Source organism: Ascaphus truei, chromosome 2 (genome assembly GCF_040206685.1).
Source record: "Ascaphus truei isolate aAscTru1 chromosome 2, aAscTru1.hap1, whole genome shotgun sequence".
Taxonomy (NCBI): domain Eukaryota; kingdom Metazoa; phylum Chordata; class Amphibia; order Anura; family Ascaphidae; genus Ascaphus; species Ascaphus truei.
The window spans coordinates 231408315-231436213 of record NC_134484.1 but is presented as its reverse complement, the minus strand read 5'-3'; the positions used below and the strand labels follow the sequence as shown (position 1 = coordinate 231436213).

Sequence of the window (27899 nt, the reverse complement as noted above, 5' to 3'; positions counted from 1 at the left end):
TGGGCAACATTGTTTCTAAGGAGCCAATGGATAAGAGAAAAGTTGCACGTCACAAAGAGGTTGGCTTTATCCATTGGCCCACTAACGGTGATGCCAATTGTAATTTTCTATTGCCCTTAAAATACAGTACCAGGCGCAAACAAGTAAATCCAGAACCTTCAGGACTGCATTTTCTTACATCTGGTGCAGTTTGTTAGAATCAAATAGCAAACAGGCACTCCAGTGGTCTTTTCAAAAGCGTGTAGTGTTTTATTCCAGGATCAACATTTCGGTCAATACTAAGACCTAACTGTCGCTCCTAGAATAAAACACTACACAGTTTTGAAAAGACCACTGGAGTGCCTGTTTATTTGATTCTCCCTTGATCCTCACTGGTTGTGGAGCCTTGTGCACCCGTGGCAGATACAGTACCTCACTGAGATGCAACATTTGATACATATTACAATCGGTGCATCATGTATCTCTTCCCCAACTCCTCCTTTTGACACTCGCCAATATATGAGGCAAAAAGAAGAATTTGAGGCACAAGATGAAAATGATGCTTTGATACAGTGCATAGGCCCCAGTGTGTTTTTCTAAACATGGCTTTAGAACTCATCCCTGATCTCTGCAACGTTGATATGGCTTCTGTACCCTTTCCATTAATAAAAGAGGAAAGTGCATAGTACATTTTTGCATGACATTTTGTGCTTTTGTGATCCTTTGGTCCTAAATTTGAAAAGCTATTCAATGTTAATTATGAAACTGAGGTTATGAAACCTTTTTAGATATCACACAAAATGTCTGTTCTTGTGAGGAACACAGGAGAGGAAATCTGTCTCCATTGTTTTGTGATTTTATTCAGGAAAAAAATAAAAATTTAGTATTGGGGTGATTTGAGTAATAAGTAGTACTTTGTGAATTTACATCCCTCAGTGAAAGATTTAGCACATCAAGCATGATGTTTAAAAGCAGCAATTATTCCTTGATTTAAAAAGTGGATTTCCTGTTTATTTGTTACATTTGCAGACACACTACATTGATAAATTGCTTCCAGGAATAGAGCCTCGGGGGTTGAATTTAAGTTGTCACTGGTTTTGTCTGCAGGGACCTGACTCTCCAATAATCCTAAACCGAAAACATCAGGATTCTCATGGAAACTACTAAAACCAAATTAAAAGAAATGTGAAAAAGAGAATTTCATTTTTAACTATTTTTTAGAAAATAAAAAAGATGATGCTTATCATCAACGCTATATTGTAATATCAAATTTGATTTAAGTGCATTATGGGAAACATTGCTGCATTACAACAGCTCTTGTTAAGCAGTTAGGTCGGAAATGTATCAAGGCTTGCCCTTTTTCCTCCTCTGCATTAGTATCGTACATGACCTTCATCACCCACATAACTGAATTCCTACTTTTAACAGAACAATTGAAATTTATTGCATTATTACATTTGTAAAGAGGGTCCATTAAGCTTGTCACTGGTGTAGTGCAATACGTAGGAGTCTTCTTCAGCAGCAAAGGTTGTGCTCACATCATTCTGGTGTGTGATTCATAAGTCTTTGTTAGAGTTGAGCAGGGGTTATCGAGGAATGTAACAGTTATTGAGGAAGCATGTTTGTTTGTGTCTATGTACAGTACATGTCTGAAAAAGAATAGGCAGACAGGCGCAGTAAGGGACATATGCTCATTTATTAATATATTAATATATCCCAATACATATAATAAGGAAGAAACCAATATAACCAAAAAATACAGCAAATAAAAAGTTAAAAAGGGTTAAAAACAATGTGAGGCGAAGGGGGGAACAGGACAGTATCACATCCACACTAAATAGTCAAAGAAAGGATCCGGAACCAATCAATGAACATACCAAATTAGCAAGGAGGCACGAAGAGCCCCGCACAGCCTCTGCCTGAAAAACTCCACGGGAACAGTCTCACGTGACCTCTACGCATTTCGCACGTAGTGCTTCGTACGGAGAAAGCTCTTTGTGTCTCCTTGCTATTTTGGTATGTTCATTGATCGGTTCCGGATCCTTTCTTTGACTATTTAGTGTGGATGTGATACTGTCCTGTTCCCCTCTTCGCCTCACATTGTTTTTAACCCTTTTTAACTTTTTTATTTGCTGTATTTGTTGGTTATATTTGTTTCTTCCTTATTATATGTATTGGAATATATTAATAAATGAGCATATGTCCCTTAGTGCGCCTGTCTGCCTATTCTTTTTCTGTCTGTGAGCTCCCTTCCAGGAGCTAACGTTTATAGGAGGTGTGTGGAGTCCCTCAGTCAGACGGCAGCAAGAGGGACCATATTTTCAGACAGCATTAGCGCGGAGTGACTTTTCTGCATACAGTACATGTCTGAATGTGTGAAGCCACTGTAGATGGATTTCAACATTTATAAAGACCATGCACTGGGTTATCGGACATGCTGAAATTGTGGTAGAGACTAGCCCATCATTTTTTATATCGACATCACCGAAAGCCACTTTTATCTCTTTCAATTAAGACCATATTGTAGTCTAAACTAAATCACTGCAAAGCTATTAATAACATCATGTGTTTTTGTTTATAGGGCAAAGATGGCTGCGACTATGCTCTTGGACTGACACCAACAGGCATTTTAATCTTTGAAGGCTCTAACAAAATAGGTTTATTCTTTTGGTAATCCAATCTTTTTGTACCCTCTCTTCATTGGTATATCGACTTTATTTTGCATGTATGCTTTTCTATCAGAACTAAAAGGGCTTTGGCAGTACTGCTTACTTTAAACTCAGTGAGAGGGTTTACTGCATACTGGACTGAATGTACAATTTTCTCAGATCATGAGTTCAAATGTAAATTTAAATTAAGTTGTACAAGTCTCTTAAGGGCACATGTAATTTTTACCTGGATCTTTTTATCTTATGCTCTATCACACCTGAAACTTTTTTCACCAACGTGCTGTGGTCCATAATTATGACGTGGTGGTTTGTCATGAGACCCCTTACTTCCAGAAGGCACCCTATGGCCCATTCAATTGAATGGTATGTAAGTCATCTTCTGATGCTTTATGGTGTCTTATGGCATAGCAGCACCTAGTAAATATTGGTCGATAGTTTGTCAGCTTTTTTGCCATCAATGTTTTGCAAATATCCCTTTCTCCACATTTTCAAGAATTCCCTAAGAACCTTACATTTCGTTAAAACATCTCATTAGTCTGGTAAATTCCTGCCAATGTATCTTATTTTCCTCCATGCTACTGTATAAACCTTATGCACTTGTGCCATCTCTATAAGCTTTCTAAATTACTGCTTAAACTGAAATTTCTTTGGATTCCCTATTTCACACAAAATTAACTTTTTTTGTGTCCGTTGCCTTTATTCTCATATCCTGTGAGAATCTGACTGTATACTGTATTAATCAACCAATGTGAATTTGGAACTATTTGTAATGAGACATAGTAAATGCAAATAATCATTGTCTAGTTGTCTTTTGTCTGATTCTGCATGTAGTTTAAATGTTGATTTGTTTTTGTCGTCATTCTTTCTAGGCCTAAAATTACCAAAATGGACTTCAAGAAAAGCAAGTTAACACTTGTAGTTGTAGAAGATGATGAACAGGTAAGTAATTCTATGTATGCAATTTTAGTATTTTAGGTATATAACAATACAAATGACAACATTTCTTAATGCCCCTTGTTTTCTCAATACAGAGTAGAGAGCAGGAGCATACCTTTGTTTTCCGCTTGGATAATTCCAAGGGATGTAAACATTTGTGGAAATGTGCAGTGGAACATCACGCTTTTTTCAGACTTCGAACACCTGCGAATAGTAAACCCAGTCAATCTGACTTTATAAGACTGGGGTCACGGTTCAGATTCAGGTAAAAACTAACAATATGAGTGGATGCTTTATTATATGTTTGTATATTCATTAAATGGAGACATAGGGAAACTTCTACCCATTTGTTTGATATATTCTTTCAAGAATGTGGCCAAGGGAATTATATGATTTTTGCAATCAAATTTTTGAACATGATCAATTTGTATTTGGTGTGTTCTCCTGTAGTTACCCATATACCGTTGGTTTCATAAGTTGATTTTTTTTAATGTTCATCTGAAGTGCCTCAGGCACCAAAAACATAGATTGTAAACTTATCTGTACAGGGATTGTGTCTGTCAAAATTCCTATGTGCTGCGTACAGCACACTATACTACAAATGTGAAGTGCTTTAAGTCGCATTGGGAGAAAAGCACCATATGAAAGTAAGGTAGTTGTTAACGTTGTAAAGTGCATGTTAGTTCATGCCTTCTGTCATATCATTACTATGAAAACAATATTGGGATTTTATTTCGTTTTTCAAAGCAGTATGTAATATGGCTATCCAAATTTTTTCTGAATGGGCCATAAAATCCATTATAGAAATGTTAATGTTGTCTACTTTAAGAAAGTACAACATTCACATTACATTTCCTTTTGATTTAGTTAATGTTTTTGCAAGAGAAAGAGGTGGTTGGTCCCCAAGTAGCATTAAAAATAGGGATGGGAAACATTGAACTCTCATACAAATGTGACTGTATATCGCCCCTTTCTATAATATGTAATAAAAATGTTGTTGGTGTTCAGTGCCAGAGTTGTGTGCACTTTGATGCCCCACGTAGGCAGAGTTTATCCTTAGAAATATGGGGATATCCTAAAGGAGAGGTACTTCCAATGTCTGTTCAAGGTTACCCCATGTTTGTGGAAATAAATATGTGCCTGTGGGATCTTGTAAAATAGAATTGGTTGAACACAATGTAACTGTGCACCATGTTTAGGAAGTTGATTTTGACAAGAAATCTCAGCAATAATTTTACCCCTCTCTTTCAGCACATAGCATGCTTAGTGCTCTGGCTATTTTACCCCTTTGCTGCCATTGCAGGCACCTGATTTTAGTATATTACAAAGTGCATGGACCTGATTATAATTGAGAGTTGAGGGTGTTTTTATTAAAAAAAAAAATAAGTTAATGTTAACCTTGTGATGATCAGAAATATGGTTTTACTAATGTAACCACCAAAATTAACCTGGATAACTACTCTCTGTTTATTTAAGAGGTTATTATTGTTTGTTAAGCGCCAACCTATTCTGCAGCATGGTACAATGGGGGTACAGACGAATGTATATTACATTAACAGTTACATACAAATAAGGATAATGCTGCACAAACAGATACAAAAGGTAATGAGGGCCCTGCTCGGGAGAGCTTGCAATCTGGAGGGATGAAGGACAATGTAGAAACAAAAAGGTAAAGTGGCTGCTCGTTGTAGGATGGAGAATAGCTTGGCTTGGAGTATGGTCCAGCCAGACAGCTGATCCCATTAAGGTTTGAGGGTGGGGGTGGAGATAGGATTACTTGAAAAGGTGAGTTTTCAGAGAGTTTCTAAGTATCTGAAAGCTGAGGGAGAGCCTGATGGTGTGTGGTAGGGAATTCCAGAGAGAGGCAGCACGGGAGAAGCCTCTTGTAGGCGGGAATGTGAGGCATAATAAGGCAGGAGAAAAGTCTGATGCCGTGGGCAGAGCAGAGGGGGCATTTAGGGATGTATTTGGTATTGAGGGCTAAGATGTAGGGGGAGGGCATCGTTGTTGAGAGCTTTTCAAGTTAGAGCTAGGGTTTTAAATTTGATTCTAGAGGATATGGGAACCCAATGTAGGGATTTGCATAGTGAAGTAGACGAGCCTGGCAGCAATACGTCCTGGTCATCTTTATAAGAGGAGATAATGGTCTCCATCCCCTATTTTGTGCAGTGGGGAAGGGGACAACTCCATGATCATCCCTTGCTCAGATCATGCGGGGCGGATTACCAAAACAATGTGTATATTTTTAGGGAGGGAATCAAAGGGCAGCGGAGAGGTAGGGTTCTAAAATTATTGTTTGTATTACTATTTATATATTTATTTTTTTATACGTCCTAAGGGCAATGTAAATGTTAAAAAAAAAAAATAGAACAGTCAATTTCCCTAGATACAGATTATAACAAAATAATAATTAAAAATATATATACATTTTAAATGGCCATCAACTAAACTGATATCGTTTAGAAAGTTTGTTGCTTTCTAAAGGTTTGTATTCACTTAATGTCTAGGTTTCTGGTTTTTAGTTGCTATTTTTTTCAGAGAGCCCTGCAAGGTTGCATATTTTGCACTCAGTAGAATTCTAGTACAAATTATTTGTGTACCAGACTACATTAGAGATCTGTGAATTGAAAAAATTGAAAATTCAACTTGCCTTTGATTTTTGGCCACTTTTTCTTCTGACCCCACTGCTTTAACGAAAAGACTGCTCCTCCCTTCTACTAAACTTCTTCTGCGCAAGTAAACCTGCCAATAATGTTGTTTCATTTTTCTTTTTCAAGTGGGCGTACTGAATACCAAGCAACCCATGCTGGAAGATTACGGAGAACCAGTACATTTGAAAGGCGACCCAGCAAAAGATATCCATCACGGAGACATTCCACATTCAAAGGTTCACTGTATACACAATTTTTTTTAAATTTATTTTTTAACTGCATCGAAGGTGACTAATAACGCTGAATATCACAGAGTTTCCGTAGGATGCATGGTAGTAGAATATCTGTGTATCCCACCATAGCACAAAACCTTCTATAGATGCAGCAGCCGTTATTCGAACACTTCACGCGGTGTATACCTCGGAATACCCATGTCATGGCGCGGGATTTCTTCCAGCCGTACGGCCTTAAGACGCGAGTGCAGGCGAGTGCATAAAATGGCATTTTAGTGTTCTGGCTTTTAAACACCTGAAATTGACACAGTAGCACAGTACTGTACACATTACTATTCATTAATTTCATTGCATTTAATTGCACACAATCCATGAAATTCAAACAAAATAAACACGTGTGCCTGGGGCGATTGGGCGCGTTAATGCCGTGTGGAGTACAGCAGCGCACACGAAAACAGCGCCGTGATTTGTTCGAATAACGGCTGCTGCATCTGTACATCTGTACTTAACAAATGAGTAATTGTTGTTTTTAAGATGATGCTTGGAATTCGAATGCTTTGCCGATCTGCTTGGGTTACTCAAATCGGTTGTCTTTCAACTGGCGGTTTTCAGGCAAACATGCCATTCTGTTTTCGTTAACCCTTTTACAGATGTACACCACTTTTCTGCTAAATACCTGAATGATATAAAAGGCATGTTTTATAAATAAGGGCATCAAATGATTCTTTTAACCATTTAAATACATGATCCGAATTTGGTGCCAAAAGATACTATACACAATGACGCCTCTGCATAGTTAAAGGATTGCTACCACAAACCTGTTCAGTGAACAAGAACATCCTTGCTTACAAGTCAATTCATGCAGTAGATTGTTCCGACATTTCATGTGTCCTCTTACTGAAATATTTTTTTTTAATTTACTACCAAATAATAATAAGTAGTCGTTTATTTTAAAGAGCTCAGACAATATCTAGTACTGTAAATAGTTTAATCCCTATCATTGAGAGCTAACACTAAGGTTTGGCAGTACCAGGACATACTTGAAAACGAGAGGTAACTCTCAATGTATTACTTCCTGGTAAAATATTTTATAAATAAATAAAGGAACAGAGGAAAAGAAGCGGCCAGAATGCAAGTCGAGCTCGCCTTAAAGTTAAAGGGGCATATTTACTAAGTGGTGTTTTGCAACAAAACACCTTACGGCCCCTTTAAGTCAACGTGCACATAATGTGTTTTTTTCCGGAAAAGGAAGGAAAATACAGTAGCACCACTTTGTAAAGATGAACCAATATATTCACAGTTAGGCCAAACATTCTCCCTAACAACTAAATTATTGTCAACTAAAACAGTTGTCGTCCTCATTTACATGTATTATTTATCCGTACATCAGAAATCCCAGTAGGTAAGGTTAAGCAAATGGGAGAGAAAAGCAAATAGATTGTTTTGCATCACTTTTTTCCAAGGTTGTTTTTATGAATTTCTACTCTGCTGCGTAGGCTTGCATGATGCCTGAAAAACGTACTGACTTCTGATTATCCTTCATATTTTCTTTCTTTATCAGCTAACAACCCTGCGCGGGCACCTCAACACTGGTAAGTTGAACAAAACCTCCTTCCCTCCCAGTAATATTCATGTTGGGCAATGGAAGTGTAATTTACTTTAAATTACTCCACATTAATCCTAACAATAGCAAATATATGCTGTATCATTCCTAATTCTATCCTGCCAAAAGCTTTATCTGTGTATACTGCATTACATGATAATATATAATAATATTATATATTGTATATGGCAAGATAAAGTAACGTCTTAATATTACGTGTGGAAATTACTTGCATGTAAATACAGCACTAAAAGTATTACCTTAATTACTTCTCTATATTCATGCTGTAGAAATTGGATAGTAATATTCTAACACCTTTGCCACTGGGATCTGTGGTGAATTTCTTAAAGCCCTGCGGGCACTCTTCTGCATCTGTGTGGTTAATACTAGTTGAAAGGTGGGTGAATGGCAGACAAAAATATCCAAAAAATGTGCTGCAGATTTTTTTGGGAAGGGGCTGTCAATTTATTGTCACTTCTGTGAATAAAAAATAAATCCTTCCTTCTGTTTTGTGAACAGATGTGACTTTTCTCTGCTGGATTTCATGAACCATATGTCCTCTGAATTTACTAGGTTACTAAGGGTTTTGCTTTAACCTTACTGTGACTGACATATTCAGAAATGTGTTCATGCTTTTAGCATTACGGGTCTATAGGAGTTGGATTCGTATTTGGTAAATTTTGGTGGGATTGGGAAGTATCCGGAGTTGGTAGAGCTCAGTGGTAATTTACTCTGGCCAGTAGTAGTACTTGATAATTTCATGAAATTACACACTTCATCATCACATGCATGTTTGCAATAAAAGATTATCATGGTGATCAATTGCCTGTAAAAATACTTGACATGCTCGGCTGATTTTAAAATTAGGATTTGAGACTTGCAAAGCCAGGCTGCCCTCATTATCCTGGCGGATTCGTCACTATTGTGACAAGTTGAAAACTCAGGCGTAGCACTTCTGTGTTCTCTTGATGCCACCTGGCTGGGTACAATCCATGGAGAAGCTAAGCTGTTTCAATCATAGTAATAGGAATGTGTTTCTGATATTCTTGAATGTACTGTGAAATCATTACTTGGCACGTTGAGTTCAGGTGAGATGACTGAAGGCTCTGCTCTTGCAAGTTATGCAGACGTGCAGAGCTTGTAAACTTATTTATAGCTGATGACTGACTGGTGAGTAAGCTTGCTGCGCTCAGGCAATTAATTGCATTTTGCAGATTTTTGGGTGAAGTTGGCAACTCATCTGACATGAAAAAATAAATGAAATGTATGGGACTAGAAAGTGTTAATACTTGATCCTTTGCAGAGTGTCACCATGCTTGTTAAAATATAGTTCAAAAAGCATTTTCTTTAACCTTTCTAAGTGGGAGTATGCCCATCTGAAAGTTCCTGCTTCTCGGGATAGAACAACATGGCAGAAAAAAATCAAATTAAGATTTTTTTTGGGGGGGGGGGTCTGGTAATGTCACTGTGCTCATTTAGAAGTTACACCCAATAAACAGGGAGGGGTGAGATAAGCAGGGAATTCTTCAAGAGGAAATGGCAATGTGACAGGGTGAAGTCAACCCCTATCAGTTATGCCTGGGAAACATATGTCTGAGTGCTTCATCCAGCACTCATAAGGGTTAACTCAGGTGGAAGCTAGCTAATCATGATGTAAGCTGACACCTGAGAGCCAGCAAGATAGATAAGGATCTTGTTACTAGCAGTAGCTGCCTGTGTCAGATGAGAGCACATGGATAGATGTGCTGCTAGCCAGAAGGTTACAGCACACTACTTACTGCAGCCAAAGTAAGATTTCTTTCATTTGTTTGCATGACTGTTTAAAAAGACTCTTACGGTCTTTGTTACGGTTTAGCTCAAAGGTGATTTGCTCCTTTTTAAGCACTACAAAGTCAGGAATGCTTCATGAAATTAATAATACTACTTAGCTGAGACCATTTGTGTCTGTGAACTTACTGGGGATAACCTGTTTTTAATATCTCCAGTGTGTGAAGATGCTTGAATGCTGATGAATGGAATGGTACAATCCCCCTAACCTCCTTTGTTCCTCATCAAAATTACCCATTTTGAAAGTTTTTATACCTTGTAAGGCTATTTTACGAAGTTATTTTAAGAGCTATTTCGATTATGATGAGAATTTTAATGTTGGGTAGGATGAGACACAACGCTACACAATATTGTGTATAAATTGTATAGAACAGGAGGAATTTCACCTTCCAACCCCTCACTACCTTAGAAACCAAACCATTCTGAATGAAGAATTCAATTAGTGGTGCTGGTTTTTGAAATGATGTCCAGTTGCCAAATTCTGCACCTGCATTTTTATTCTCTTCATTAACCTCTCAGAGTAATATGGTAATTTACATACAATCATAGATGTAAATCCAGCTGCATTGCATGAATCGCTGCAAAATAATATTTAGTGGCTTTCTTTGTATCCAGCATGTGCAAAGTGCTATTATTTTCCTTACACACCATGGAAATGCTGTTACTGAAGCCACCCTTGATTTGCTTCGTACCAAAATTTGAATTTAGTTAAACTATTCGCATTCCTATTTTAAAAATAGTATACAGCTCAACTCCGTTATAACGCGATCCGTTACAAGGCGAATCCGCTTATAACACGATGCAAGCGTGGCTCCCAACTTTCATATTTATGAATACTTTACAACACGATTATTGGTATCTTAAATACTTTCTTGTACAACGCATACAATTGTACATTATTTCTAACGCGATCCGCTTATATCGCGATGTTATTCTTTAGACCCCAAGCACAGCGTTTTAAGGGGGTTGAGCTGTATTTCTTGTGAAGCAAATGTCTTTAATGGATTAGGGTTTTTGTAAATATACATTTAACAAGTCCTCTTTATTTCAGTATATACGATTAAGAGAGGTTAAGCAATATTCACTGTAGGCATGTGCTTATGATGCTCCAATGTCGTTCTTACAGGGACAGTTAACTTTAACATTATGTTGGGACACCAGATTCCAATACATACAGTATGTATTTCAGACACCCATATTTCTGTCTGATCTCCTTCAACTTCTAAACTTCAAGTTATTTTAACACATTTGTCATCTTAACTTAATGATTAAAATCAGTGTGTAGGTCGACCACAAACACTTATTAGTGTAAATAGAGGTGAAGCTGGTCTCTGATTTGCAGTGGTACGTATGTCTTTGTGTCACTTTGTATGAATGCCCCATATTTCTTAGTGTCACCATGTGTTCCTGCGTTTGTTTTTATCTTGCAGTACTGTGTGTGTCTGACCAACTAAAAGGGGATTATTCATTAAGCTGCAATATTACCGAATGGGGCATTATCATACGGAAACTCCCATTAACTGTAAAAGGAATATCCGTGCGATCATGCCCTGATCAGCTCTACTGCAGTTTAAGGCGTGTGTGTGCTTGTATAGGTCTTTGTGCCTCCAAATCTGTACCCCTGTATATGTAAATGGCACAATAACAGTGTGCCTGTCCCTTGTGAGTCTTCACTCAGGAACAAGGTCAGAAAGCATGTTTGGCAACAGGGCTGGATGGCACCTATATAATGAGCACAGCGAAAGAAACCTCTTATGTTTGATCTTCATTGATTGCCAATATAGTTTGTTAGGTTGATTTAACAGTTGAATATACAAGTTATGTATAATATAATGGTCTCTAAATTAACTCATGCCAGGAAGAAGAGATTAGAGATTTGTATGACTGAGTTTATTGGGTCAATTGACTTCTTTATGCTATATTTGTTAAAGGCAATTTCTTCTTGATCATATTATCAAGAACGATGCGTCAAGATTCATTCTTTGGACCCCTCTCTGTGTATTCAATTTATAATAAACGGGTAGGCTTAGGTTATCTTTTATCTACAAAGTTAGGTGAACTGTGATGCACACAAGAACAAAAAGCATGCACTTCAGAAAGCTAGGTGCTTTGTTGTGTATGAGATAGTAATGCCACTTTATAGATCATTGAAATACATAATTTAAAGTACTGTTTACAGTTCTGTAGTCCAGTGCTCTTTAAGTGTATAAACAAAAATGGTGCAGTAAACTGAAATGGCGCACGGTTTACACGTATTCAGGGTAACAATGAGGTACAAGGACACATTTATTTTGAGATACGTGAGTAATCCTAGAACACGTCGTCTTGTTCTGAAGCATTTCCAATTAAAGAGGAATATATTCATGTGAGGGTATCATCTTAGATGTTGTGGAGGTTACAACAAAATAATTCACAACTCATTGATATAAACTGAAGGGAATCCTAAATAAGGAAAATAGTTGGGAAACAAACATAGGCGGAGGCATCACAGAAGGTTGGGTGATTAGTAGGATAGGCGTGTCAAGTGGTGCATATCTGTCACTGACTTCTATGTTTACATGGTTGAAAATATAAACTGTTTTGGTATTGAAACCTATTATGTATCTCAAAAAAAAGAGGGAAACCCCTTAAAGATTATAATCCACAGAAAATCTAAATAAATGTGCTTTTCTACAACCAATACAAGTGTAATACCACTCTCGCGTACATTTGCTACATCTTCTTTTTCTTTTTTTTTTTTTTTATTAATTATATTTTATATATTTTATTAATTATGAGTTTCAAGTATAATTGACACGTTAGATGCGGTTTATAAATAACTCTACAGTATAATGGGATCTTCTCTGCCATTAGATGTGATGTTTTGAAGATACACTAAACAAGACCTGCTTACGCTTAAGATTAATATCTATACTGTGAAAGTCTGTAGAAGAAGCGGCTCAATATGTGCATTAGATTCTGAATCTGAGCACTAGGTGAGAAAAAGGTGGGTAGCTATATTGGGTCTTCAATGTACTAAAGTAGCAAAGAAGGGAGGCGTAGGTACTGTACATTAGTAAATTTTTATTGGATCAACAGATTAGTTGATACACTATAAGCTTTCAAACTATTCAGGGTATCTGATCAGGTAACTTGTAACTTACAAACTATCATGTGTAGTGGCATCAACTACTCCTTTCTCCTGATTTTTATTACATCAAATTCTATTCCATTTTTGGAATATTAGCGGTGTTAGCTGTTGTATTTATTTTAGCTGGATCACTGGAGGTTTGCAAGTAAGCCTCTTAAGTTTGTAAATAAAATAAAGTAGTGGTATTCTTTTCTTGCCAGTGTCATTGCACTGCACAATCAATTAGGCTGCGTCCCCACTGGCGCTGACCGCGCTCATGCTTGAGAGCTGTGACATCACCAACTCTCTAAGAATGAGCGCCGGGTGTCCTGTGTATTTCGGGAGCGGGGAGGCATTGGGGGATGTTGAGCGTGCTTGAAAGTCACTTTTTTTTGTCTCCTCAAGTGCCAAGCTTGGGAGCGTGTGCGTGCCCACGCATGAGCGTGTGCGCACCGCGTGAGCGGGGACGTCAACATAACAAGTACAAGAAGAAAAAGCGCAGAGCGCACAGCACGTTCAGCACCAGCTGTGGCCCCGCTAGTGCTGAGCGCGCAGCGCTTACTTGCGCAGGCACACACGCGGCGCTTAGATTAAAAAAAATCTTACTTCCCGGCGCGCTCAACTACCCGCAATGCCCCCCCCCCCCCTCCCGCACGCGCATAAATGCAATGACGCCCGGCGCTCATGCTTAGAGCGCTCTTCAAGCATGAGCGCGCTCAGTGCCAGCGGTGACTCAGCCTTAGACTGCAAGTTCTGTGCTTTTAAAATATAGCGGTTTAACAGCTGTGATTCTATTTACCATCGTGCTATTGTGCCATAGTGCCTTTTACTTATTGCGGTCTATACCTTGGTGTGTTCTACCTGCAACGGCTACATGCCCTATCGTAGTGGTGACATTATACCCACGATAGAACAGCAGGGTATATTAAGATACGTTCCATTGTGGTAGTTATATCCTACCTACGACGCAACAGCAAGACATATAGAGCTAAGACCACACAGGTTTATTTGACGCATAGGATACAGCAATACCTACCTGTTACCATTTCTCCCTGGTGGGAACAGTACTATATTGAACAATTGGTTCACTACGGTTTATTCACTATAATAATAGTGTACCTGTGAATAATTATGTTATGAAGGATACCTGCCTGCTTCATAATATCTACATAGGCTGGGAGTGATACGTACCTGCTGACCTGGATATTAGATTCTGAATTACAAGACGTTCATTGATAGCATTATATCAGATATTAGTATCAAGACACCCATTGTTGTTTTTTGCTTATCTTGCCACTTCATTATGGGGTTATTTTAATGTTTGAATGTGATTTATGTGTTTTTAATCAATATATTTGAATAAAACTTTATTGTTTTTCCTGGCTAATCCGGTTATGATAGATCAAATGAGTCTATCAACAGCATTTATCTGTTAGACCATTGTTAGTCTACTCACTGTATCCTGCATATTGAGTGCTCTACTGTGAGGGAACCTTTCTGATCCCTCTTTTGGATCAACCCAGATATACTAGTTATATATCCCTCAGAGCACCTATGGCTATACTATAAGATTATATGCTACATATATGGATGAGCGGTTGTTTTTCCTTTATAGCTTTTAAAATATCTGTATGAAAATACAATTGTATTACCCATAATTAAAAACAAACTTCTGTATGAACCATTTCAATAACATAGACAAAGCATATTTAAAAAAAAAAAAAAAATAATAAAAAAAAAATTGCATCCCACCTATATTTGTATTTTCAGCCAATATCCCTTTGCCGTACACTGCAATCTACTACACTTACACACCTGCTTCTACTGTCTTAGGAGACTTAGAAACACATCACCTACTGTAGGTTGTAAACTCAAGACAGGATTTATTTTCCTCGGGCATACTTTTCATATACCTCTAAAACCGTAATTTTTAGAGCATTTCTCATGCATTCCAAGAAATATTACAGTGCTGTTTGAAGTGGGTTTCAAAAAGTAGATTGAAACAATACATTTATCCGGGCCTTGGGTGGAACTGTAAAATAATAGCATGGATCAATTGTGTAGCATAAAGATACAGTTTACGTCCCCCCAGAAAATTACATTGTTTCAGTAAATTTATTTTACTGAAACATACGGATGTCAAATCTATAATGCATATTTTGGTTCTAATTGACCAAGCAAAGCTTCCTTTACAAATAAATATGGTTCTTGCTTTTCAAATTTAATTAACCTTTTAATTAGTTACAAATTAATGTGACAAGCATTTCAGTGGTAGAACACATAATTATGGCCAGGTGATTTCCTTTGATTGCATCCATCATGTACAGGTATACTGTATATCTTTTTTTTTTTAATTCGTGAATACATTTAATGAACAATGGCAGGAATGACTTGTGGATGAGAACGTCTGTTGTAAACATTCCTAATGTAATTGTTTAGGCGGAGTATACAGATTGCTAACGAAAAAACATACATCGCCTGACTAATTGGGTGTGTTATTTGAAGGTGCTATAAACAGAGCATCAATTTATTTTCTGATTCGCATTGACCTCCTTGATCTAGAAATAGAAGTCTTTGAAAAGTCAGTTGTTGGTAACCCCATTCAAATGTTAGTGTGTCATTTATCAGGTGCATCTCAGGAGTATGTTATTTAACCCTTTCATTGTCAAACAGTATGCTCCTCATTTGTCGGAGTAAAAATTGTAGCCTTTTTTGACGTGAAAAGACTATATATATATATATATATATATATATATTCACATGTCTTAGACAGGTCTGCAACCCTGCTTTTCAACCATTATCACCATGCATACAGTTCTCCCATTGCAGCAAGGGATTCTGGGAAATGACATGCAAATGAGCACACACTGTGTCACCTTTTGCCTGGAATATCCATTCACATGGAGCCCATTTAAGCTGATGTATCGCTGTTCACACAGCTTTTAAACACAGCATGGGACTAGCAAAGCAAGTACAAACCACTCACAGACATGTTTCAACCTTGATGGGTATCATCAGTGTGAGGTTGGTTTATACTTGCTTTGAAATATTTCTAGGCTGGGTAGGTTTACCATATACATTTTAAGTTATGGTGGGTGAAAAAGGCGACCAAAAAAACTCCACCGTTAGCACAAAACTAAAGCAGCGCTAACACATACAGGTCATGCACTAATACACTTATCTCTAAGTACTAAGTACAAATCCCAGAGTTCAGTCCATCAAACACAAGTCCAGTGAAAAAGGGTATGCATTAGAAAAACAAAAGGGAAAAATTCCCAATAGCCAAATCCAACCCAATTGTAGGAGGGGAGCTGCTCATCCACGGGAGAATCACTCCCAAATCAGTACTGTATAGAAAAAAAGAGAAAAAAACGACCGCAGACAGTCACAGAAACGGAAACGAAGTCAGCAAGCGCCGACGAAACGCTTAGAACTGTGACGTCATCGCGCAAGCACGTAGTGTGTGTGGTGTTCCGCTGCTAACTAAGGGACTCCTGTATACTGAGATTGCCTCTGGCACTTCGTGTTGATCAGCTGCAAGAGGTGAGACCGTTACCATCTCCCACTGTGCCTGCTTTCACTGTGACTCTGTCTGCGGTCGTTTCTGCTGTGTGTGAGTGTTCCTGCAGCAGGTCTAAAGGCAACTGGCTTTCAGTGGGTATACATAAAGGTCTCCCCCATCCATCTCAGCTGATCTCTACCAGGAGTCTGTGTGTAAAGATATCTGTACGTGAATTTTACTCTCTATGTCTTGTAAGTGTACATCATCTACCTTACATTTATTTAAATAAATTTTATTTCATCTGCATCATAAGATAATGCACTGGGGGGTGCGCTTTTTTTCTTATATATATATATTTCTATATATTTATATATATATTTATACAGAAGGGGGGTGGAATGACCAAAAGGTCATAATGTGTGCACCTTGCACTATACTAATGTGAAAGGAGGGAAAACCTAAATATTATAACCTGTGTGATATAGGAACAAAAACTGCAATAAAGTACGTAGGTGGTGCTGGCAGGGAAGAGGTTAATGTTGATCAAAAAGATAAAGAAAAGCTCCCTATATGCCGCACAAGAGATCACCTATACCTGTGTTAAAACTTACTATTTATTAATAAACAATTAAAATGTGTTTATTGCAGCAATAATGTGAACCAAAGTAATTAAAATTATTAAATTAAAAACGGAGAGGTTAACTGTGTACCCAATAGAAACTGACAGTGTAGGTCAAAACCACTATTATCAATTAGAGTGTCCCACAACTATATAATTATACTAGAGGTGGTAGTGATTTTGCTACAATTTAATGTCGTTTGAAAGCTACTCCTAGATGGTAGTGAAGGGTGTAACCTGAATTGATGTGTACGCTCGAATTGCCAAGTGGATACAGTAATAGATCAGGTATACATACACATTTGTGCCAGACCGTTAGGTTCAAAATTTAGTGAGCCTGTGGGTCTGTCATGGTGAGCAATAGCAGTTGTCGCAAGATCACAAAGTATGTGTCTTGTACTATGAACCATGAACCATGCAAAGATTGAGGAGTAGTCAGAGTGTTGTGCTTCCTAATGAAGTCTCCGAAACACTCTGAAAGGAATTAGGCAACAGACCTCTCCGATATAGCCAGCGTATGAAGCCACTACAGGTGAAACATATGTAGGGCAAGCTAAGCGTTACCACCTAGTACGCTGGCTATATCGGAGAGCTCTGTTGCCTAATTCCTTTCAGAGTGTTTAAATTTTGAACCTGACGGCCTGGCACAAATGTGTATGTATACCTGATCTATTACTGTATCCACTTGGCAATTCGAGCGTACACATCAATTCAGGTTACACCCTTCACTACCATCTAGGAGTAGCTTTCAAACGACATTAAATTGTAGCAAAATTACTACCACCTCTAGTATAATTATATAGTTGTGGGACACTCTAATTGATAATAGTGGTTTTGACCTACACTGTCAGTTTCTATTGGGTACACAGTTAACCTCTCCGTTTTTAATTTAATAATTTTAATTACTTTGGTTCACATTATTGCTGCAATAAACACATTTTAATTGTTTATTAATAAATAGTAAGTTTTAACACAGGTATAGGTGATCTCTTGTGCGGCATATAGGGAGCTTTTCTTTATTTTTTTGATCTATATATATTTATATATATTTATATATATATATATATATATATATATATATATATATATATATATTGTGTATATATATAACGTATGTAGACGTCTGCTGCATAGAAATGAAAGGGGGAACAAGCACTTGATAGCGAAATAATAATAAAAAAAAAAAGCAAACAGTGTATTTTAACTTCATCATTTGAATAAAAGGAAACCGAACTTAGGCCTTATGCCCGCCATAGATCTCATGGCTAACCAACCCTTAATTAAAATAGAATCCCTAAACGTGAAGGGTCTCCAGAACAATATAAAGAGGAGACTAACCCTGTAGGAGCTGAAAAGATCAGGGGGGGATATTGTATTTCTCCAGGAAACAAAACAAATAGGTAGCGCAAAATCTATAAATAATACAATTAAATAATAAACTATATATGTGTGTGTATCCACCCTAATAGGTGTAAAACTAAACCTAATATTCAACGTGCGAGGGAATAAGAGGTGGCTGCCTGAGATAAGACTCTGACCACCTGGTCAGAGAAAAGTGTTGGAAGTGAAAAAGGAATATCTCTCTAGCTCCTATAATATACTATACAGTATATAAATGACATAGCATGGGGATTTAATTTTAAATAGATGAATAATAAGTATACAACCAGGACTGGCAGATGTATCAGGATCCAGGATATGATCCAAGGAGTGATGAATTCATACACATGGAATATAAAACAAACAAAATACACAGCATAATACTGCAAAACTGAAAATAATAACAGAAAACAAAACAGACAATAATGTTCTACTGGAAGCTAGAACGTACAACAGGTGAACTGCAATATATCAAATATATTTATTTAAAAAACACTAAACATAGTATAACACTAAAAATAGTATATAATGGTCTCCCAATGGAATTAGTCCCAAAAATGACTCCACTGCTGTAGATGAAATGCCCACTTACCAGAAGGGAAGTGGTAGTAGGCAGTGGATAAATCAGAGAGTATCCCCTCTCAAGTGTGGCACAGATGCTCCAGGCTCATCTACTGTACTCGGTTTAGATGGCGTCTCAGTTCCTGGCAAGTGGTATCCGGGTGAAGAGTCACTGTGATATACAGGCCTTCAATGGTAAAACCTCCAGATCAGTTCCTACTGTGAGAGGGAGGACATGAACAGACCTCCTTCTCTCGCAGGGCCAGATGGAACGCCAAAGCCTGTTTCGGGATCGCAAACCGCGTCAGCAGATTCGCCGTGGAGAAGCAAGACCGGCCCAGGAGAGTGTAAGCAGCAAAGTCAGCGGGACCACCCTACACGTTTCGAAAGACACGCTTTCTTCATCAGGGGTATATGGGTGATAACTCAGTGTGTCCATTTTTAAATACGTCCATAATTGGAAGATGCAGCACACCTGAATTAAGTTCCGTGCATACGCGGTAGTGACTAAATCAAAACTGTATTGACAAATCCGCTTCCAGAAAAAACAAGACAACAAACATAAAACAAACAGCAACTACATAACAATGTGTGCTAATGATACACATAACAAAGATGACTATAAATATGTGTACATGTAATTGAAAAAAAGGAAAAAATGTATTATAAAACATTATACCCTCGAGTGGAACCGCATTTTGGATAATTTATCCTTTGAGCTCATGCGTTTGCTGATTTCAAAACGAAAGGCATCCCTTGACTTCATGGTGAGATTAATGAGATGAAGGAGCAATTTGAAGTATTTAAAAATCACAGTGAACTACCGGCTTTAGAAACCAAAATCAAAATGGACAATATGCAAAAGGAAATCATTTAGTCTAAAACAAAACAAGAATCTGAGTTTTTATATAATCAACATCCTAAAATACCTGTTTTTTTATATAATACCAAAAATACATAAAAATCCACTCCTTGGATCATATTCTGGATCCTGATACATCTGCCAGTCCTGGTTGTATACTTATTATTCATCTATTTATATATTTAAAATTAATTCCCCATGCTACAGTATGTCATTTATATATATATATAGTATATTATAGGCGCTAGAGAGATATTCCTTTTTCACTTCCAATATTTCTCCAGGGACACACTTTGTAGCCCAGGATTCACCTAATACATTTAGAAGTGTCTTCCAAATGGGATTTTACTCATCATTTAGTAGTAAAAAAGAGGAGTTGCTATTCTAATCCGTCAAGGGGTCCTATTCAATGTGGAAAAGACGACCACGGACCAAGGGGGTAAATTTCTGGTGGTATATGGTTCGCTCTCTGGGGAAGCGGTCGCTTTGATCAATCTATGTGCGCCAAATGAAAACCAGACGGATTTTCTAAGAAAAGTTTTAGATGCTCTTGAACCCACGTATCTTACTTTAATGATTGTAGGTGGAAATTTGAATATGGTCCTCAACACTAACGAGGAGAAATCGTCCCCCCCCGAGCCGATCACACGCGACACTCGCTCCAAAATTGGGGAAAAAATTCAGGGAAGTAACCAGGGATTTCTCACTGGTAGACGCTTGGAGATCACAGCATCAGGGCCAAAGAGACTATACTTTCTTCTCCGCTCCTCACCAGTCCTACTTGCGCATAGACTATTTCTTGGTAACTAAGAATGTTCTAGAGGCCTCTATAAAGTCAGACATTGGACCCATCTCCTGGTCTGACCACGCACCTATTACTTTACCCCTCTCTGTACCATTTGTGAAATCAAACTCATTTCACTGGAGGTTAAATGACTCTTTACTAAATCACCCAGAAATTGAGAGGGAAATCAAAAAAACCCTTACCGACTATTTTACCCTTAACTCAGGTTCTGTTACATCTCTGGCGATTCTATGGGAAGCCCATAAGGCCGCAATCAGTGGTAACTTTATCTCTATTGCTTCCCACAGGAAACAAGTTAAATTAAAATTGCACAAAGATTTGACGAATAAGGTAATACAATTAGAACAGCTACACAAAGCCAACCCATCCAAGAAAACATACAAAACTCTGACCGCTACCAGGAATGAGTTAAAGCAGATCCAGCTGAAAGATGTAGAGAAAGCCCTTAAGTGGACTAACTAGCAGTTCTAAGAAAAGTGCAACAAGGCTGATAGACTTCTACCTAGCAAGCCAAGGGGAATTCAGAAAAGATCCCAAATAACCGCAATCAAAATAGGGCTGGTGAGATAATTTATAATGATAAAAAAATTGCGGAAGAATTTACTAAATTCTATAACTTAAGAGCCCAGAATGAAGATCCACAGATCTCAGCATCAGAATCAATCGCAGATTATTTAGATAACTGCCACCTCCCATCATTAACAGATGAGGAAAAATTGACCTTAAACGCTAAAATAACACAAAAAGAATTGGCAGACGCTGTTAAACATTAAAGATCTCCCAAGCTCCGGGCCCCGATGGCTTTACCAATGTCTATTATAAGAGATTTCTGCCCACATTGGCCACCCACCTGCTGAGTGTGTTTAACTTTTTTTATGGAGGGGAATTCAATCTCGTCATCAATGTCTATGGCTAACCTTGCCATTATTCATAAGGAAGGGAGAGACCCGATGCGATGTGGTTGTCACTGACCAATTTCTCTCCTAAACAACGATCTCAAATTGTACAGCAAGATCTTGGTGAATAGGTTGAACACCATTTTACCTAGATTAATAAATATTGACCAGGTGGGTTTTATATCTGGCAGACAAGCGTAAGACAATACTTGAAAGATAATAAATTTGGTTGACCATGTCCACCTTACGGGCACCAAGGCGATTTTATTAAGCTTAGACGCAGAGAAGGCGTTTGATAGAATCGATTGGCAATTTCTAGATACTACGCTGCAGAAATTTGGATTCAAAGACTCCTTTTTGGAAGGGGTCCGTGTGATATACCGCAACCCATCAGCCGTGGTTAAACTACCGGGCGGTACCCTAGATAGGATCGAAATTAAGAATGGTACTAAACAGGGGTGTCCCCTGTCCCCCCTTCTCTTTGCTCTGACAATTGAGCCCCTGACCTATTGAGCGAGGGGAAGCTCTTGAGCTTTCAGGATTAACGAACCAAATATGCAGCGCCAGAATTGGACATGTTTAAATATCTCCAAATCAGATATTTTCTACAAAAAATACCCAATATTAGAATTTCCCCCTCACGCAAATTTGGAGATGCTGTGTTGAAACACCAAAATATACGCTGGAATGGAGATGATAGCGAATTTGCCTGAATTTGCCTGATCTTGAGTATATGCTCAAATGGGCAGCAGATTTGAATATAGATATAGACTGAGAGGATTGGGAAGATATATGGGACTTAGCTGCAAGGACTTTCATATGTACCACAACAAAAGAAAATATTTATAAGATAATATTTCACTGGTATCTTACCCCAGTGAGATTAAAACAAATCATCCCCCTAGCCTCCGATTTATGCTGGAGAGGCTGTGGACAAAGAGGAGACATAGCCCACATCTGGTGGTCATGTCCAGAAATTCAGAAATATTGGCTTGCTGTACAAATTCTTATAAAAGAAAACGGATCTCACCGTACCTATTGATCCACTGACCTACTTATTGAGGAATTGAGGAAATTGACCGGCCTGTAAGGAAATTAATCTCCTTCATTCTCACAACGGCAAGATGCGCCATGGCGGCCTCCTGGAGGAAAGTGTCCCCTACCTCCAAACAAACCATAAAAAAGAGGATCAACGAGGTCATGCAGATGGAAAGATTGACAGCTTTCCTAAAGCAATCCACCTTTGAGTTCCATAAAACCTTGGACCCGTGGCTGAGACATTAATTTGAACCCATAGACTACCCCCTTTTTGGGACTGGCTAAACCTGGTAGATCTGACCACTGTATAGTGGATGTCGGCATCCGGCGGCTGGAGCGAGTGGCAGCCACACAATCTCCCTCCCCCCCCCACTTGTCTCTCCCATCTCCCCCTTTTTTCCTTTTCTTCTTTCTCTTCCCTCCTCGACTGACCCCTTAATTACCCCCATCCTCGAGTTCCATAAGTCCAGTTGATAAAGATCGAAAGTTTTTCATTACCCCCCCCCCCTTCATCCTCCCTTATCAGTCGAGGTCCACTCTATGGTCGAGGCTTCACCGTATACGGCGATGTTCTTTTCTGTCTTCCTTGTATTATTGAAAAAAAAACATGTATTAGGCTATGTATAAACTATGGGCTGTTGTCTTACTACTTTTGCCTAATAAAAATGTTTGGGGAATAAAAAAAGGGAACCGAACTAGAAGTGGACATGGCATTTTCCTACATTTCTGCCACTCCATCTGATCCACAAAGAATATTATTTTTATGTGCTTGAAATCGAAAACGTTTTCCTTGTAAGAATCCTGCCATATCTTTCCTGCTCATCCTAGTGGCCATTTTGACCTCGAACATAGGCATGATTCTGCATCTAGATATTCATATGTATGACTATGGATGGGCTCAGGGCCATACTGGTGGTGACTCTAATGAGCCTGCTGTTTTACAGAAGTTTTTACAATGCAGCTTAATTATTTAAATATTAGTTGTGTGTAGTGCATTGAGGTATACCGTCTACTGCATCATATTAATTATCAAGGGCAAGATAGAGGAAAATATTTTTCTCTTCAGAACAGAGCTTTAAAATATTTGGGTCTTATATTCACATCCCTGTATGGTATAGTGTGTTACTGTTTTTAAATGTAATGCTTTCTTGTAAATCAGAATAGAATTGCTCGCAAATCAACACTGATGCAATTTATTTGCGTAGTGTATTTAAAGTGGACCCCTGTGCATACTTAAGTCATAAGTCATACATTGAAATACAGAACAGGTTGTTAATTGCTCACTTTGACGGTTTAAGGCATGTACTGCATCTCCGTCGGCTAGTGTGTGACTTTTAATGAAACTGTGTGTCTTAATGATTACTTTGAAGGTGCCATACAAAATGGCTGTTACTGTACATATATGAAAATGATTTCAAATGTCGCATCCTCTGATTATTAATAATTGAAACTGTGTATGTATGTATATGTGCAGTGGTTGACAAATCACCAAAAAATCTACTTGCCACACAAAAAAAATCTACTCGCCACCTAGTACCAAACGTGTGCTGCTTGGGCCAATAGGAGCTCGCCACGATGTTAAATCCACTCGCCCGGGGCGAGCAAATGTATAGGTTTGTCGAACACTGTATATATGTGTATGTGTATGTGTGTGTGTATATATATATATGTATATATATGTATATATATATATATATATATATATATATATATATATATATATATATATATATATATATATATATATATATATACAGTGTTCGACAAACCTATACATTTGCTCGCCCCGGGCGAGTGGATTTAACATCGTGGCGAGCTCCTATTGGCCCAAGCAGCACACGTTTGGAACTAGGTGGCGAGTAGATTTTTTTTGTTCGGCGAGTACATTTTTTGGTGATTTGTCGACCACGGTATATATATATATATATATATATATATATATATATATATATATATATATATATATATATATATATATATATATATATATATATATATATATATAAAACAAACATATTACCATCCTTGCGTCAGGCAAATAAGAGACAGCACTCACTTCCAGGGAATAAAATGTGTATTCAGGCATGTGTGAACAGACTATATATATATATATATATATATATATATTTCGACAAACCTATACATTTGCTCGCCCCGGGCGGCCCAAGCAGCACACGTTTGGTACTAGGTGGAGAGTAGATTTTTTTTGTGTGGCGAGTAGATTTTTTGGTGATTTGTCAACCACTAAATATATATATATATATATATATATATATATATATATATATATATATATATATATATATATATATATATATATATATATATATATATATATATATATATGTATCAGTACCGTGTTAGCCGAGCTTCAATAATCAAAAAATAAATAGATGATACCGTTCTGTGGCTAACGCTAAACGCTAAAAGCATTTCGTTAGCCACAGAACAGTATCCTCTATTTATTTTTTTATTATATATATATATAATATATATATTTTTTTATATATATATATATATATATATATATATATATATATATATATAAACGCGTGTGTATGTATGTTTGTATATAGAGGAGTCCAGGACTTTTAACACTTTTATACTGGGATCATTCACTAGGCAAAACACAGTAGTACTGTATATAGTATAAAATGTAGTTTATTGGGGTAAACCACGTGCACACAATGAATACACAAAATACAGACGAAAAACATACTTGCTGAAGCTCTGGTGGTGAAAACTAGGCTAAAATAGGTGCAAGGTGCCTGTTTCAAAAACGCTTACCCTGTCCGGGATATCCACCTGGTCCTCTTCTTGGCTAGAAGCTCTCGCAGTGACCGCTATGTTCTAAAATGAGAATAAAATAGATCTGTATCACCTTCAACAATATAGATACATTAATGGGATTTAGAGATTTATCTTTCATTCAGTGACCTTTATTATGACCCAGTCTGCTACTTGGCGTTCTCTAGGTTTTTAAATTAATATATTTTAAGATTTTCTCTCCGTTTACAATATTGATTAATACAAGTTTTTGACATTATTTATTAGTAGAGGTTGTGTGCTTATACTTGGGATTCTTTTCTCTGTTGTGAATAGACACTTTAACTTTTGCTTGTTATGTTGCCTTGCCCCTGCTTAATGGTTATATGTAGCTGCCAGGGACACCACTGTTTCAGGGGTAACCAGATGGGCTTAACCTGTATTGTATAGTCTGGTTACCCCCTCCTGTCGTGTGTGTGTGTGTGTGTGTGTGTGTGTGTGTGTGTGTATAATACACACACTTACACCTCATTCTTAGAAACGTTATATTATTATTCAGGGTCTTAATAGCACAAAAACAAATTCTGTGTCTTTTTCATTTCATGCTACTACTGTACAGTATATTGCCCAACAGGGAAACCTGCAAGGGGGGGAGGGGGGTGGGATTGTGAAGAGTCAGACAAGTGTTCCAGGCTTGGTGGTTGCGGTGAGACAGGTTGTCCGGCGTTGGAAGTTGGGCCAGGCCCATCGTCTGTGCTCTCCCAAGCTGCTGGGGGCCCTCTGCGCCTGACCTGGTGCCTATCCCACTGGGGAGAGCCGGGGCACCAGAGACTTCAGATTACCACAAAGGTGTGTGTGTGTGTGTGTATGTGTGTGGGGGTATTGTATTTTTTATGTGGGGGAGATTATATGGGTATTGGGGGGAATGAGTGTGAGGGGGTAATTAAGTGATCGCAGAGAGGAGGTGTAGAGTGTGAGAGGAGATAGGGGATGGAGATGGAGGTGTGGGAGTGAGAGGAGGTAAAGAAGAGGGGGAAAAAGATTGAGACTGACGGGGGGAGGGGGAGAAAAAAGGAATACATGGGGTGTGAGGGGGGATAGAGGAGGGGGCTCATGAGATTTGAAAGGGGGGCAGCTTGCAAGTCCGTCATATAATGAGGGGGGGTGGGTGGCAGGGGCCCGGCTGAAACTCTAGTCCTGGGACCTGGGATATGTCTGCAGCACAGCTGCCCAACCTTTACTTTATATCATGGAAACGCCATGATTAGTGGCCAACAATTACATTTATTTTTTACTTTCTCTAATAAAGAAAAAGTTACTTTAATTGTAAGTCAATGGAAGATGAAAACAGACACTTTCTCACGTTCCTAGTAAGCCAACATGTTATCTTTTGTTACAGTACTTGCTATTGTCTAACTACTGCCTGGCAGTGTTATCAGCTGTTCCAAATTTAGCAGGACTGTCTAAAATTTGTATTGAATCTCCCAAAGTAGGAAAGTTAATACACAAAGTCTCAGATTTAGGGACCACTCTTCTGTGTTTTTAACTGTTTGGCTGGGACATCACTGTGAGTGTCCATATTTCCCTTGTTTGAACGTTGGTAATCCTCATGAATTGAGTCCAGTCCTTGGTTTCTAAAAGTGATCCCAATGCATTTGTTTCTCCATTAATCCTGTATCTCTACTGTCAATGCAGTCTTCAAGATCCTGGGCTGACCTAAAATGCCGTGATGATAAGCTGGATAAAGATTCAGTAATCTTGGCTGATTTTACAAAAAACAAACAAAAAAAATAAACGAAATAACAGTTATTAGTAATTTGACCGACCAAAGAAAATACAGATATAAGTGATACAATGACCATCTATACGCTCTATTAACCTACCAGCCTTTGATTCCTCTTTACGCTCCTCACTCTCCTCTCTCAGTTCTGCTCCAGACCCCGACCACCTCGTCAAGAACTACAACTCTGCCTTATCCTCCTCTCTTGATATACATGCCCCGCTTTCTCTCTGCCGTCCTCGCCCTTCTAACCCCAGACCCTGGCTAAATTGCCACACACGCATGCTGCACTCCTCCACTCGTTCCTCTGAACGCCTCTGGAGGAAATCTCAAACTCTCGCAGACTTCCTTCCCTACAAATTTATGCTATCATGTTTCAAGTCTGCCCTCTCTCAGGCTAAACAAACCTACTTTACTTCACTAATCAACACTCACAAATCGAACTCAGGCCGACTCTTCTCTGTCTTTGACTCTCTACTCAAACCACCCCCAGCTGCCACTTCTTCTTCCTCCATTTCACCTCAGGACTTTGCTGACTATTTCAAGGAAAAGGTGAAATCCATTCGTCAGAACATCCCCTCTGTTTCCTCCTTCCATCCTACAACGCTTCCTAACTCTCCACCTGCCTTCCTTGACTCTTTTTCCACTGTCACAGAGGATTTGTCACTGCTGATCTCCTCTTC

The 27899-nt window shown here is 38.2% G+C and overlaps 1 protein-coding gene across 3 annotated transcripts in view; it reads left to right on the top strand.

Annotated features, from left to right (window-relative positions):
- The window catches only part of EPB41L4B (erythrocyte membrane protein band 4.1 like 4B), a 472815-nt gene that overhangs the window by 158520 nt on the left and 286396 nt on the right, over nt 1-27899 (top strand). For all 3 annotated transcript variants that reach the window (XR_012799153.1, XM_075585948.1, XM_075585949.1), the window contains exons 9-13: nt 2561-2649; nt 3518-3587; nt 3680-3849; nt 6362-6471; nt 8030-8060. Coding sequence is in view for 2 of the 3 variants with exons in the window: in XM_075585948.1 (XP_075442063.1) it covers nt 2561-2649; nt 3518-3587; nt 3680-3849; nt 6362-6471; nt 8030-8060 (470 nt within the window). In the remaining variant the exon portion in view is untranslated. The remainder of the gene's footprint in view (nt 1-2560; nt 2650-3517; nt 3588-3679; nt 3850-6361; nt 6472-8029; nt 8061-27899) is intronic.